Below are 14,470 nucleotides of genomic sequence, written 5' to 3'. Positions count from 1 at the left end.
TTGAGCTACCAGCTGTTAAAGTATGTATACATTTTTGAGGACACCCTGTATATCCCCATCGCACAAACGGATGTACATACACACCACCATTCCTGGGTGGCCCTCGCACACACACACACACACGTTGAGCTACCAGCTGTTAAAGTATGTATACATTTTTGAGGACACCCTGTATATCCCCATCGCACAAACGGATGTACATACACACCACCATTCCTGGGTGGCCCTCGCACACACACTCACACTCGCGAGGGATATAATGGCTACAGAATGGAGCAATTCAGAATTTTGCCTCTGGAGCAGAGTCACAGAGGTTCAAATCCCCCACACACTTACTGCCGTGACTTCAGGGTCCCCCTCTCTGTGTCCCAGTCTCCCGCTTTATACAGCGGTTGTGAAGGTTTAAATGAACTAAGAGAATCTTTCTCAAAGAACAGTGCCCGGCCCACAGTAAGCACTGGATGTAAGTTTTAGCATATGCACGTAGCCCAGTAGAAATATATGAGCCCCTTATGTCATTTAAATTTTTCCAGTAGCTTTATTTAAAAAAAAAAAAAAAAAGGTAAAAATAACCCTAGCTGGTTTGGTTCAAAGGATAGAGTGACGGCCTATGGACTGAAGGGCCCCAGGTTTGATTCAGGTCAAGGGCAAGTGCCCAGGTTTCGGGCTCAATCCCCAGTGGGGGGCATGCAGGAGTCAGCCGACCAGTGATTCTCTCTCATCATTGATGTTTCTATCTCTCCCTTCCTCTCTGAAATCGATAAAAATATATTTTAAAAAAAACACACACACACACACACACACACACTCACACACCTAATGGACAGCTGTTCTGTCCCCTGCAGAGATCTTCCCCACCTGGCCCCTGCCCCCTGGAATCAAGAGCCAGGTGAGTGACTCTAGCCGGGACCAGGAGGCAAGGTCCCTCCACTCAGCTCACTGTCCACCCATTTTCCCACACTCCCCCACCCACCTGTGAGGGTTTCTGACCCCTCGTCTCCTCTTTCCCCAGAGTCTCTCCAACTTCTTTGAAAAAGTCCAGGAAATGAGTAGAGACTTCAAGGCTGACTCGGCCCAGGACACCATCCACGTAAGGACATGACCTGGGGGGAAGCCCAGGACAGTGTGGGGGTGGCTGGGGGATGCTTCAGTGTGAGTGGAGACAGCCCAAGCAGGGGCCTCTAATCAGAGAAACAGCTGTGGCTGTACGCACACTATACACATATCAGATATAGGCTGTCCCCCAAAAGTGTATGGACACAGCCGGAACAATTATAAAGGCAGTGTTGATTAAAGTATATTTCATTTTCAAAATTGAGCTACCAGCTGTTAAAGTATGTATACATTTTTGAGGACACCCTGTATATCCCCATCGCACAAACGGATGTACATACACACCACCATTCCTGGGTGGCCCTCGCACACACACACACACACGCTCGCGAGGGATATAATGGCTACAGAATGGAGCAATTCAGAATTTTGCCTCTGGAGCAGAGTCACAGAGGTTCAAATCCCCCACACACTTACTGCCGTGACTTCAGGGTCCCCCTCTCTGTGTCCCAGTCTCCCGCTTTATACAGCGGTTGTGAAGGTTTAAATGAACTAAGAGAATCTTTCTCAAAGAACAGTGCCCGGCCCACAGAAAGCACTGGATGTAAGTTTTAGCATATGCACGTAGCCCAGTAGAAATATATGAGCCCCTTATGTCATTTAAATTTTTCCAGTAGCTTTATTTAAAAAAAAAAAAAAAAAGGTAAAAATAACCCTAGCTGGTTTGGTTCAAAGGATAGAGTGACGGCCTATGGACTGAAGGGCCCCAGGTTTGATTCAGGTCAAGGGCAAGTGCCCAGGTTTCGGGCTCAATCCCCAGTGGGGGGCATGCAGGAGTCAGCCGACCAGTGATTCTCTCTCATCATTGATGTTTCTATCTCTCCCTTCCTCTCTGAAATCGATAAAAATATATTTTAAAAAAATGAAAACTAGCCCTGGCCAGGTGCCTTAATTGGTTGGAGCATTATTCTCTACACCAAAAGGCTGCGGGTTCAATTCCAGGTTGGGGTGTGTATGGGAGGCAACCAATTGATGTTTCTCTCTCACATAGATGTTTCTCTCCCTCTCCCCCTTCCTTTCTCTTGCAAATCAATAAAAACATATCCTTGGGTGAGGATTTTTTAAAAAGTAAAAGTAAACAAGTGAAATTAATGTGAAGATTCCATTTAACCCAATAGATTCAAAATATTACCATTTCAATATGGTGCCACGCGTGACTCGGGGTGAGTGTTCTGGACAGTGCAGACTTAGGAGAGAACCTGGCAGAAAGTCAGTGGCTAATCAATGCTAAGTGCCATATAGGCATATACTCACCTTTGTCTTCTGGCTACTGCAGTATCTAGATGATTCCCCTGTGTCTGTCCCCCAGGCAACCTGTGGGGTTCTCCAGTGTGTTCCCTAGTGAGGGAGTGAGATCAGGGTCCTTTGGGCGGTTCCCGTGGTGCAGGGACCCAGCAGCTGTCACTCATCACCCCCAGAAATTCATCACTTCATTGGATGAGCTGGAAGTCCCTGGGGACCTGGAGGCCCTGGCCCTTTCTGACCGGCACCGCATGGCCACCCACCTGCTCTCATACCTCGAAGAAGTCCTGAGGAACCTGGCCAAGACCTTGCCTGGACCCTCCTTCACCTACCATTCCCCTTTGGACACAGGTGAGGCCTCTTCCTGCCCTGCCCCAACCCTGGGCCCCATCCTGCATCTGGATCCCACAGTCACTGCCCTTCTCCCCTCAGAGCTGTCCCTGATGATCCAGGAGCAACGGAATGGAACCGTCACCCTGGGCCAGAGCCATGCACGAATGAAGCTGAACTGGACTCAGGCAGCTGGAGTCGGGGACTCAGGTAACAGCAGGTGGCCGGAGGGGGCACCTGTGGGACAGGGAAGAAAGAGCTGGGATATGGCTAGGCGTGAGGTTCCAAATATATAACCATTGGAAACTGAGCCATCGGGAGGGACTCCAGGCATCATGGTGGACTGGCCAAGCCTAATTTGGACGTCTTGGGAGGGAGGGAGGAAGGTAGCCAGCATGTCTGTTCCCCAGGCCCCCCTGTGGCAGGCATATTCTCCAGCCGAAAAATGGAGACACTGCTGGTCAATGCCTCCGTGGTGCTGGACCCTGAGAAGAAAGCCCAGCTGGAAGAGACATATGAAAGTTCTGTCAACGATGCTCAGTCCAAGCTCCTCTCCACTGTCAACACGGTCTTTCTGAGCAACAAGAACACGGAGAAACTAGACCCTCCTGTCACCTTCTCCTTCTCCTACCAAGTGAGTCCTTGGGTAGGGAGGTGGGATCAGCCTCACTGTTCACCCCCTGGCCAAGGTCATGGTGGCCCCTCTGCAGTCTTCATTTCCCCACCTCCGCCCCTTCTGCTACTTCCTTAAATGTACCTCAGGGCCTTTGCACTTGCTGTGCTCTCTGGCTCAGATACCTTTCCCTCACATGACTCAGTCCTTTACCTGTTTCTAGTCTTTGTTCAAATGCCACCTTCTCTATTGGGCTCTCTCTGACCTCCTTATTTAAAATTACAATCTGTAATCAGTCATGCCCTATCTTTCTCCTATCCTGTTTCTTTTTTTTTATATATATATATAGCACCTACCACCTTCTAAAACACTATTGGGTTTACTTATCTATTAGGTTTATTGTTTACTGCCTGTCTCCCCAATGAGCATATCAGCCCCACAAGGGCAGGGATTTGTGTCTGCCCTATTCACTGCTGTGGCCCAGCCTAGCACACACAGTAGGTGCTCAGTAAATACTTGTCAATGAAAAGCAGCTTCCTCAGACCCAGCCCAAGCTCAGACCCCAAGGGTGGACTCGAGGCTAACATCTCTGAACACCCCCACCTGCCCACAGCCGGAGACGCCCAAGTCACGTCAGCCGGAGACACCCAAGTCACGTCAGGAGCTAATCTGTGCCTTCTGGAAGGGTAACGACAGTGGTGGGTACTGGTCCACCACAGGCTGCAAGAAGCTGGGCAGCAGTAATAACAGTATCACCTGCCAATGCAACCACCTGAGCAGTTTTGCCATCCTCATGGCCCACTACGACGTGGAGGTGAGCAGCCCCAGGGCTACCCTCAACAGCCCACAGATGGCAAGGTTGGCTTAGGTGAGATGAGCAGCTGGTTCTTGACGGTGTGGCCCAATGGGGTTTTTTGGTTGCACAGCTCAGGTGGTCCCACAGACAAGCCACCTTGACCCAGCAACTAAATGTGGCCTGACTGGAGGCCCTGCTCCAGCTAGCTTACCTCTGTCCACCCCGATCCGGTTGACCCAGTTGTTAAATATCGCCAAAAGCTGGAGCACAACTCTGTATGTTGCCTCAGGTGATCCATAGATAAACGGCCATGTGGATAACTGGAATGGGCTAGGCAGAGTAGGGGAGGTTGGTGGTCCAGGCCAAAGGCCCAAGAAGTGCTAAAATGTAGGATTTGTGAGCTGATAGGTGTGCCCAGGTGTGGAAGGGGCAAGAGATGAGGTCAGAGAAGGGGACCCATCAGTGTTGGAAAAGGATGGGACAGTCAAAGCCTCACTGGGACCTTTTCCAGAGAGCAGTCTGGGATCCTTGCTGCACCCACGGATGTGTGTGTGTGGGGGGGGGGGGGGGCGCATTTAGAATGACAGAGACACAGCCGGCTTGCCAGACTTGAAGGCAGAAGAGGTGGGGAGAGGTGATCGGCCTGATCTGAGTCCTGAGGTCAGGCAGGTCCCAGGTGGGTCTGGGCTGTGGGGCCCACAAGGAGGGCACAAGGCCTCAGGGTGCTCATCAAGCCCCTCCCATTCCGTCCTGCATCTAGGACCCGAAGCTGACCCTGATCACCAAAGTGGGCCTGGCACTGTCGCTGGTCTGCCTGCTGCTCTGCATCCTCACCTTCCTGCTAGTGCGGCCCATCCAGGGCTCGCGCACCACCGTGCACCTGCACCTCTGCATATGCCTCTTCCTGGGCTCCGCCATATTTCTGGCGGGCATAGAGAACGAAGGAGGCCAGGTGAGGTCCCTCCCCACAGAGTCCCAGGTCGGAGAAGCCCCGCCCCTGCACCGGCTTGAGCACCACCTGGCCACGCCCCATCCCGCCCACAACCCCGCCCACCACAAGTGCTCTGGCCGGGAATGCGCTGAAGTTGCCCCGCCCCCACCCCGCAGGTGGGGCTGCGCTGCCGCCTGGTGGCCGGGCTGCTGCACTACTGCTTCCTGGCTGCCTTCTGCTGGATGAGCCTAGAGGGCCTGGAGCTCTACTTCCTCGTGGTGCGTGTATTCCAGGGTCAGGGCCTGAGCAAGCGCTGGCTCTACCTGATCGGCTATGGCGTTCCCTTCCTCGTTGTGGCTATCTCAGCGGCCGCCAGGCCCGAGGGCTACGGCCGCGATATCTAGTGAGTGGGGAGTTGTGAGGCCACAGGAGGGCTGGGGGCTGGCCAGGGGTGTGGGGCCACAACCTCGGTGCCCCAATCCCCTCGGGCTCCTGACCAGACCCCTCTTCTCATCCAGCTGCTGGCTGGACCCCGCCCGCGGCTTCCTCTGGAGTTTCGTGGGACCTGTGACATTCATCATTTTGGTAACTAATCCCCCACACTCCACCCTTAAGGCCTGTGTCACCTGGCTCCTCACTGAGCCCAATAGGCCAGCTCTCTCCCTGAGTTCCAAGGACAAAACCCTAATCCAAACTCTCTGCTCTCCGCCCAGTGCAATGCTGTCATCTTCGTGATAACTGTCTGGAAGCTCAGTCAGAAGTTCTCTGAGATCAACCCAGACATGAAGAAATTAAAGAAGGCCAGGTGAGGGCAGGGGCCGACAGGGAGAGGGGGGATGCGTGGGGTGTCCCCTGCTACAGCTGCCCTTCTCCCCCAGGGTGCTGACCATCACGGCCATCGCACAGCTCTTGGTGTTGGGCTGCACATGGGTCTTCGGCCTGTTCCTCTTCGACCCGAGGAGCCAGGTGCTGGCCTATGCCTTCACCATCCTCAACTGCTTGCAGGGCTTCTTCCTCTTCCTGCTGCACTGCCTGCTCAACAAAAAGGTGGGCCGTGGGTCAGCTGTGGGGGTCCCCTCCCCTTCCCTACTTCCTGGGGCTGCCTCCCCTGACCTGGCACCCTGGGCCTTGCAGGTGAGGGAGGAGTACCAGAAGTGGGCCTGCATGGTCACTGGGAATAAGTACTCGGACTTTGGCACGTCGACATCCAGCTCCAGCCACAACCAGACTAGGGTAAGGGCCAACCCTGGTGTGGGGGTGCAGGGCCAGAAGGCAGCCTTGGGCCGGAATCAGTCCAGAATCAGTCCTTACTGGGTTCCTCTCTCTCCAGGTCCTCAGGCCGTCGGAGTCTGGCATGTGACTGCGAGGTTCTGGCCAGGCCAGCAGCTCCTGTGGCCTCAGCAGCTTTTGCACATACTGAAGACTGTCCCCTCCTCTCTCACCACCTTGATCCCTCCACTCTCCTGTCCCCAGAGAAGGGGCATCAACAGTTGTTCTCTGGCGCCAAACCCAGGAACACAGGGTGGAGTCGGACCTGATGGACCTGCTTCTGGCTGCCTCTGCTGCACCCCAGCTGGCACCCAGGGTGGGCAGGAGCCGGACAGGGCTGCAGCCCCTTGTCCTGGTACCCAACACCCGGACAGACAAGGCTCCTGGCCTCCCACTCATCTGTCTTTGCTACATAACAAGAGGCCAGCGTGCTGGGGTTCTACTTTCCTATTAAGCTAAGACTAAGCTCAAGGATGGGAGAAGGGCAGGGCCCCTTCAGGCCCTGCGACTCACGGTACAGAGGCCAGTCTGCCTCCCGGACAGAGGGTTCTCAATGTTTTGAAGGTCGTGGATGTTGTGTAATGTGTTGTTGTTTTTTAAATCTGTATAAAGTTTTCAATGTTGACATTTAAAATTTAATCTCACAGATACTAGTACAGGAGGTGGCTTTGCTGGCTGGGGCCTCACTGACCAGGCCCACTATGTCTGTGAAATGTGAAGAGACCAGTAAGAAACAAATGGGCGGGAGCCAGGCTTCCATAATAAAAATTTATTCTTACACAAATCTACAGTGTTTGAACAGTAAAAAGAAAGCCCCACTGTCGCCTAGAAAGAGGACTTGAAGCAGCACGTGGGAAGCAGGGTGGCTCCGGGATGTCAGGTTGTGGTTACCGGCTCTGCTCAACTGTAAGACAAAACGTGCGGAGGCCAGTGAGAGGAGGAGAGGCCCCCGGGGCCCAGCACAACCCTCCTGCCCGAGCCACTTACTGTACGTGGAGATGTCAATTTCTTCAGGAAGCTCCGCCACATTTACTTCAAACCTATCCTGAACATCATTGAGGATTTTGGCATCATTCTCATCAGATACAAAAGTGATAGCCAGGCCTTTGGTGCCAAAGCGACCGGCACGGGCCACCTGCAGGGAGATACAGGAACTCAGGTCAGGCCGAGACACAACCTGGGGATCTGAGGACAAGCCAGGCCTGGTCCCCACCCCAGGAAGGGGCCATCAGGGAGGTGCCACCTCTGTGGGGCCACTCACCCGGTGGAGGTAGGTGTCCGAGTCCCCAGGCATGTCATAATTGAAGACGATGTTGACTCGCTCAATGTCCATCCCTCGGCCAAACAGATTGGTGGCCACCAGGATCCGCCGCTGAAAGTCCTTGAACTGCTGATAGCGTGACAGGCTGGGTGCAGGAGAAGCAAAAGGCAGACATCAGGTACAAGGTTCCTGAGTAGCACTCCCTCTGAGGGCCCCACCCTCAGGCCTTCGTGGTGGCACATACTCACCGCTCCTCCTGGGCCATGCCCCTATGGATGGCGATGGCTGGGAAGTTCTGTTCCACGAGCAGCTGGGCCAGGGCCATGCAGCGCTGCACCGACTTCACGAAGATCACCACCTGCCGGAGGAAGGCAGCAGAGTCAGGGCCACGGTCCCCATGCACTGTCCCTCCAAAGGTCCAGAACCCCTCAAAGGGCAACAGCAGTGTCACCTGGTTAAACTCTAGCACGTCCAGGAGGTCGAAGAGTTTACGGTTCTTTTCGCTGTCTTTGAGCTTGACATAGTACTGCTGCAGCCCATGCAGCGTGAGCTTGGTCTCGTCGTCCACAAACACCTCCATGGGCTGAGGGGAGGGGAGCAGGAAGGGGCGGGCAGGGCTTACTTCTGGGCACCCTGCCTGCCCAGAACCTTCCAGGAACGACTCCATGCTGCGATGCTTCCCAGAGAGGCTGCTGTACCCAGTGAACATTTCTCTCCCAACAGCTGGATCTAAGCTCTGGTCTGATTCAGGTGTGGACCAAGCTCAGCTCCCAATCCGACAAGACAGCGAGGAGGGAAGAAGGGCTCCACACGCCTCCCAGCATTGCCGTGCTGTGAGGGCAGCATGGGTGACGTGCCGCAGCAGCAGCTTGGGCCTCAGGACCCAGGAGAGCCAAAACTGCTGCACCGAGGTCTTGGCTTACTCACATCTTGCATGAACTTCCTGCAGACGGGCCGGATCTCCTTGCTCAGGGTGGCACTGAACATCATGCACTGCTTCTCGTGTGGTGTCAGGCGAAAGATCTCCTGTACATCCCGCCGCATGTCTGGGTGGGGAGGGCAAGAAACAGGTGGGCATGAGTGCCTGCCAGACCTTGACCCCCACCCGAGACCAGTCCCAGCCCCTCCCAACCTGGCACCAAGATGAGGGTGGTGTGAGCAAGGAGTGGAGGGAGGGGTGAGACCCCAATGCCTGCGGGGCTGGTCTTGGGGTGAGCGCAGGCCCAGGAGGAGCTGCAATCCACTTACACGCTGCCAGAGCGGAGCAGCCGTGCCAGAGCACCTCCAGCCATGCTTCAGGGAAGGGAGCCTGAGGCAGAGACAGCTGCTGGGGTGAGAGCTGCAGCTACCTCCCAGGACACAAGCCCCATCTCTGACTGGCCCCGTCAGGGCTCACTGAAGGCAGGCAGGGGGTCTAGAGCTAACCCGGCAGGAGAGGAGGCTATGGCAAGCCTCAGGCTAACATTTACGTGTCGGACAGTGGCTCATTTAGGCCCTGTGGTCCCACTCAGCTTGGGGTCAGAAGTAGCAGGTTACATTAGGTCAAAATAAGAACTTGCCCTAAATTGCTACAGGAGACCTGCCGGCCACCCACGTGACCCCACTTTGGGAAATCCCTCATCCTGGCCTGTCAGGGTCCACCTGGCTCTGAAGTCTGGAAGGCTGTGAGGGCGCAGGTGCGGCTGGCTGGGTCTCTGGCAGCCCCCCAGACCCACAAGGACACTCACCCAGCTGCTCCAGCATCTTGTCACACTCATCCAGCACGAAGTGCTTCACGTTTCTCAGGTTGAGGCTCCTGTTCCGCACGAGGGCCAAGATGCGACCTGGAGTCCCCACCACGACGTGGGGACAGTTCTTCTTCAACACCTCTTCGTCCTTCTTGATGGAGAGACCCCCGAAGAACACGGATACCTATGCATGTGGGGAGAAAGTCACTTTTGCCCATCCAAGGGCTGAAGCCTCGCACCCTACTCCATGCTGACAGCCACCCAGCCCATGGCCCTGCCAACTCAGGCCGCAGCAGACCTCAATTCCCCAAGCCTCGACAGGCCTGAGAGCCTGGGCATAGCTCCACCGAAAAGCAGCCCAGGGCTGGGACCTGCGCAGGCCTCTGGGGGCCATGCATAATTCATCAGGCTTTTAAGGAGCATAAACCACCACAAACCTCAAAGGCAGCTGCTGCAGCCAAGCTTGGTAAATGCTGGCTGGGCCAGAGCTGAGGCCAGCCAGGCTGTAGAGGACCATATGGCGCCAGGCCCGGCTCAAGGGGGCTCACCTTGACACTGGGCATGTACTTGGAGAAGCGCTCATACTCCTTCCTGATCTGAAAGGCCAGCTCCCGAGTGTGGCACATGACCAAGACGGTCACCTGTTGGGTAGGCAAGAGAGACCCACTCAAGGCAGAACCCTAAATCCTCCCCAGCTAGAGCCCACACTGGCTCTCTAGCCAGTGACAGGCCCCGTGCTGAGTCTACTCTCTAGCTACACTGGGGTCTTCTGCAACCACATCATGACCTCCCACTAAAACCCCCTCCTTCACCATGTACCCTAAGGAAACAAAGGCTCGTGTACCCACATGCAGCAGCACATGGATGTTGCCCCAACATGACAAAAACAGAACACTGGTATTCACCTCAATTATCCCCCAAGAGAGTGGAACACGATTGTCATGGCAGGAGAAGACAGCTAAGGCCTGTCAGCAACTACAGCAGTGACAAAGCTGTGTGCAGTGGAACCCCCCTTCAGAAATACGGTAGGGACCATTTAGAAAGTACACGCAAAATAACAATCATGTCTCTGGATGGTAAAATTGTGGGCACTTTCCAGCTTTTTTCTTGGCTTATTATTTTTGGGGGGATTTTGTAAAACTAACTACTGTACTTCATTTTAAAAGCCCGCAAAAAGAATGTGGAAACAGGAATTTTTAACACCAGGAGTCGTGGTCTATGCTACTTTACATAACTTAAGCCTGGGAGGGAGGACGCACCCACCTGTCCATTGACGGGCTCGATCTGCTGTAGGGTGGCCAGCACGAAGACTGCAGTCTTGCCCATTCCAGACTTGGCCTGGCACAGGACATCCATGCCCAGGATGGCTTGGGGAATACACTCGTGCTGAACTGAAGGAAAAAGAGCCCATGAGTGACTGGAAATTGGATTCTCCCAGTGTGGGCTGTCAGCGGAGGGGTGTGGTGTGGTGGGGAGCGAAGGAACAGGGAGGCGTACCCTCAGACGGATGCTCAAAGCCACAGTCCACTATGGCCCTCAGGAGCTCAGGCTTCAGCAGAAAGTCCCGGAAGCCAGAGCTGTGGATGGAAACGTAGGACCCCTTGACATCTTTCTTGGGGGGTACTGGGGTGCTCTCTGTAGGAGCCTGGGGCTCTTCATCTTCCTCATAATCCAGAAGCTCGTTTTCCACATCCTGTTCCGCCATAATACTGGAAACAGAAGAGGGAGGAAGGGCCCAGGGAAGCAACTGAGATGCATGGAAAGCCCACCAGCCAGGGAGAAGGCTACACAGCAGCTGCAGGCTGTTAACACAGGTTCGAGAGGGACAATGCATTGGGGTCCTATCTTAGTGGCTGGCCTGGAAAGCCCCCAGCTGATGAAGCTGAGACAGGACATCATTTCCCCACATTGACCCCAGCAGCACATCCCATCAGCTCCATCTGTGCAGCATCGCCCAGCTTCAGTCTGTTGTGGCCAAATCTCTAACCACTCTCCAAACCACCTCAGCTCTCCCTGCCAGCTGTACCTCCACAAAGGCTTCACTTGCTCAGAGTGGTATTCAAATTCCTCCCCACGACCCTCACAACCCTCCTCCTTGGCCCGTCAACCTCATTCCGTGCCACCCCTTTCAAATCACCCAGCCTTGCTTGGCTGCTCAGACTCGAGTCCCTACCCCAAGCTTTTATAGCCCATCGATGCCCCCAGAATGAGCTTCTCCCAGATCTTTGCACAAATGCCTCCTTCTCAGCATCCTGGTCTCAGGTCTAATGAACTGCCTGAGACTACCTAGCCTAAAGGAACCCTGTCCCTATCAATCGCAATCAATTCAAAGGGAATCTACCCAGCCTGCAGAGACCTGAGTTTGTGAGAGCAGCATCTGCCCAGCCCCAGCTCTCCAGCCCCAGCTCCTCCTGCTCTCTGTGGTCTGCACTGGGGAATAATTAAGTGCTCTCATGAAAAGGCCTCCCATTGGGCCTGGGCCAATAAAAATGAAGCTGAGATGGTAAATGGAATTAATACAAAGCTAGCTCACATCCTGGCTTTATTTAATCCAAAACATACAGAGCACCCACTGGGTGTTGAGATGTGCTACAGGGACCCAAACCTGACAACACTGTCTCTTGTCACTCCTGCCCCACCTCAGCCTCCAATCTACGGAGTAGAAGTACTGAAGGAGCCCCTCTTCCTGAGCTGGGTGCAGAGGGTCCAGGCCCAGTTTATGGCCATCCTGTCACTCATCCTCTCCATGACTCCGTGGCCCAGGGTTTTCACCGCCTCTGTGCTGAGGCCTCTCAAACTGTGTCTCTAACAGCAATGACTCTCCTCAACTCCCTCAGTTACCAGCCACCTCTTCCACATTTCCCTTTGTAAGTTGAACTCAAAATGCCCAGAGTAAAAACCCTCCATTTCTCCCCACAGGTTGCGCCCCCATTCTCTCACATTCTTGTCCCATCAGCAACACATCCCACCCTAACGAACAATCAGGCCAGTTCTCACCCCCGCTACCTTGCAGGTCCCAAGCTGCCGTTACCTTTCTTTTTAAAGTTAGAACAGCTTTGAGATATTCACGTGCTACAGCCTTTAAAGTGTACAATTCAATGGTTTTTAGTGTAATCATAGATACATACAATCATCGCCACAGTCAGTTTTAGAACACTGTACCACCTAGAACAAACCCTGTACCCTTTAGCTATCATCCTATGCCCACAACCCCTTTGGCAACCACTCATCTTTCTTTTCTATGAGTATGCCTATTTTGGGCATTTCATGTAATGGAACCATATAATGTGATCCTTTTATGTGGCTTCTTTCATACAACATGTTTTCAGGATTTATCCATGTTTAGCATGTATCAGTATTGCATATTTTTTCATGTCTGAATATTCCATCGTACAGGTACAGTACCAATTTATCCACTGTCAGTTGATGGGAATCTGGGTACCTAAAGTATGTCAACAGCCCCCTTACTAGTCTCCCTGTTTTCCATCCCCCATGATCCTCCATCCACTCTTCCACAGCAGCCAAAAGGAGCCTATAGAAGCTAAGTCAGAGAATGTCACTCCTGCTCAAAACCCTCCACAGGCTCGCACTGTGCTCACCACCCTCCCAGGCCCTACACCTGATCCCCTCTGTGGTCAGACCTCATCTCGCCCGTTGCCCGCCCTCACTGGCCTTAGCTGCTGGGCCTCACACCTTTGCACTTGTTGCTCCTGCTGCCTGGAAAGGCCACGAGTTCCACTTCCTTCAGGCATGTTGCTCCAGAAAGGCATTTCCTGCTGACTCCAATCTAAAAAGCACCCCCTCAACTCATGCCAGCCCCTCGGCCAAGAGCCTAGGTCAGAACTTGGCATACATCAAGTAAGCACTCAACAGTAATGACTAAGTAGATGGAACTAAAATCAAGGCCTCAGTTTAGAGGCTAAAATGAACGTGTATTTTTATCCGACTCTTGAAAAAGGTCGTCTGATACCAGCCCTGAGGATTTCGACTGGCAGACAGGAAGGGGTCATTTCCCAGGTAGCAGGGAGAACAGGAGGAATGTTCAGTCCCCAAAGCGCCAGCCCCTTTAGGGGAATGAAGAGTAGGACTGGCTGGTTGACAAAGAGGAAGAAGACAAAGGTGGAAGAGCTGGTCAGGTCCAGGGCGCTTGTCCTAGGGAATCTCTAAGTTTTAGATTTGAGTGACCCCGTCAGTCTTTGCCCTTCATTTGCCCAAGAGCGAGTTACTAGGAGTAGGAGTTGGAGATGAGACCAACCTCACCAAGGGAAAGAGGATTAACCGAGGTAGGGAAGAGGATTAACTAAGGAGGGAAAAGGGTGGACCACTCCTCTACAAGATGGGATCATGCCAGCGTATGCTCTTAGCTGACCAAGAGGTGGTGTATTTAAAAGAAATAGTGTCCCCACCGGCGTGGCTCAGTGGTTGAGCCTCGAACCTGGAGGTCACCATTCGATTCCCGGTCGGGGCACATGCCTGGGTTGCGGGCTCCATCCCCAGTGTGGAGCATGCAGGAGGCAGCCCATCAATGATTTTCTCTCATCACTGATGTTTCTCTCCCTCCCTTCCTCTCTAAAATCAATAAAAACGTATTTTTAAAAGTAAAGGAATAAAGAGGTTTGGAAGGGTAGACAGATTTGGGAACATGCTGAGTTTTAGCACACGTTTTTCTAGGAAGTGGCTAGCCAGGATCAAAAGCTCAAAACAAATGAGACCAGGAGAGATCTGGCGAGATTTGTCCCGCCCAGAGGGTGTGACAGACACTGCCTGTGGCCCCAGGAGCGGAGGAACCTAAAGTCGACACCACAAGTGACAACTCAGACATGTACGCGCACCCTTTCACCCTCAAATCCCAGGAAGGATGTCGACTTCAGTTTGCTCCCTATTTGGACATGGTTTTTGCCCTGAATATCTGAAACCACAGAACCCCCTAAACGGGGAGCAAGAACAGAGCCGAGTAGGGGAGGGGAAGTTCCTCGAGCTCGGAGAACCTCATCACGTCTACAAACTCCGGTTTCTCCCATCGCGGTTCCAGACCTCGGCGTCGCCCTCCGAACCCTTCCCCAAACAGTCCCGGGACGCCTCGCGGTCTCCTCGAACAAGGAGGCTCGCTCCCCTAATAGGGCTCGTCCCCCGGGGCGCCATGACAGCACCTCCCGGAAACGGGTCCCGCGTCCCGCCAACTGCCGTC

At 53.8% G+C, this 14,470-nt stretch overlaps 2 protein-coding genes across 4 annotated transcripts in view; one reads left to right on the top strand and one right to left on the bottom strand.

Moving 5' to 3' along the window:
- The first annotated feature begins 796 nt into the window (after window positions 1-796).
- ADGRE5 (adhesion G protein-coupled receptor E5) lies at window positions 797-7,072 on the top strand. Of its 2 annotated transcripts, none has more exons than XM_014539354.1 (13): window positions 797-889; window positions 1,013-1,090; window positions 2,532-2,706; window positions 2,788-2,895; window positions 3,096-3,319; window positions 3,936-4,112; window positions 4,855-5,046; window positions 5,202-5,428; window positions 5,544-5,610; window positions 5,739-5,830; window positions 5,904-6,072; window positions 6,160-6,258; window positions 6,356-7,072. In XM_014539354.1, the coding sequence occupies exons 2-13, from the start codon at window positions 1,046-1,048 to the stop codon at window positions 6,383-6,385; spliced, it is 1,605 nt and encodes a 534-aa protein (XP_014394840.1). In that variant the 5' UTR covers window positions 797-889; window positions 1,013-1,045; the 3' UTR covers window positions 6,386-7,072. The 2 variants fall into 2 exon arrangements, with proteins under 2 accessions (XP_014394840.1, XP_005865912.2); XM_005865850.2 differs by having other exon boundaries at window positions 3,912-4,112.
- DDX39A (DEAD (Asp-Glu-Ala-Asp) box polypeptide 39A) overlaps window positions 7,049-14,470 on the bottom strand; it is a 7,712-nt gene continuing 290 nt past the window's right edge. Inside the window, exons 1-11 of one of the 2 annotated variants that reach the window (XM_005865844.2) lie at window positions 12,976-13,701; window positions 10,780-10,991; window positions 10,546-10,673; window positions 9,831-9,923; window positions 9,283-9,466; window positions 8,483-8,601; window positions 8,007-8,138; window positions 7,804-7,913; window positions 7,556-7,700; window positions 7,282-7,429; window positions 7,049-7,198 (exon numbers count right to left, since the gene is read on the bottom strand). In XM_005865844.2, the coding sequence (XP_005865906.1) occupies window positions 7,182-7,198; window positions 7,282-7,429; window positions 7,556-7,700; window positions 7,804-7,913; window positions 8,007-8,138; window positions 8,483-8,601; window positions 9,283-9,466; window positions 9,831-9,923; window positions 10,546-10,673; window positions 10,780-10,991; window positions 12,976-13,133 (1,446 nt within the window). In that variant the 5' untranslated portion in view covers window positions 13,134-13,701 and the 3' untranslated portion in view covers window positions 7,049-7,181. Of the gene's footprint in view, window positions 7,199-7,281; window positions 7,430-7,555; window positions 7,701-7,803; window positions 7,914-8,006; window positions 8,139-8,482; window positions 8,602-9,282; window positions 9,467-9,830; window positions 9,924-10,545; window positions 10,674-10,779; window positions 10,992-12,975; window positions 13,702-14,470 lie in introns of those variants that run through there. The other variant, XM_005865845.2, reaches the window with a different exon arrangement.

Source organism: Myotis brandtii, unplaced genomic scaffold, assembly GCF_000412655.1.
Source record: "Myotis brandtii unplaced genomic scaffold, ASM41265v1 scaffold2134, whole genome shotgun sequence".
Taxonomy (NCBI): Eukaryota; Metazoa; Chordata; class Mammalia; order Chiroptera; family Vespertilionidae; genus Myotis; species Myotis brandtii.
Note: the sequence above shows the minus strand (reverse complement) of the source record. Positions and strands in the feature narration are given on the sequence as shown.

Excerpts from the sequence above, each read along its gene's own strand:
- ADGRE5 (XM_005865850.2), top strand. The coding sequence starts at position 1,046 with ATGAGTAGAGACTTCAAGGCTGACTCGGCCCAGGACACCATCCAC. Across the intron at positions 2,896-3,095 it reads AGCTGGAGTCGGGGACTCAG|GCCCCCCTGTGGCAGGCATA; the intron begins GTAACAGCAGGT and ends TCTGTTCCCCAG. Across the intron at positions 5,429-5,543 it reads GGCTACGGCCGCGATATCTA|CTGCTGGCTGGACCCCGCCC; the intron begins GTGAGTGGGGAG and ends CTTCTCATCCAG.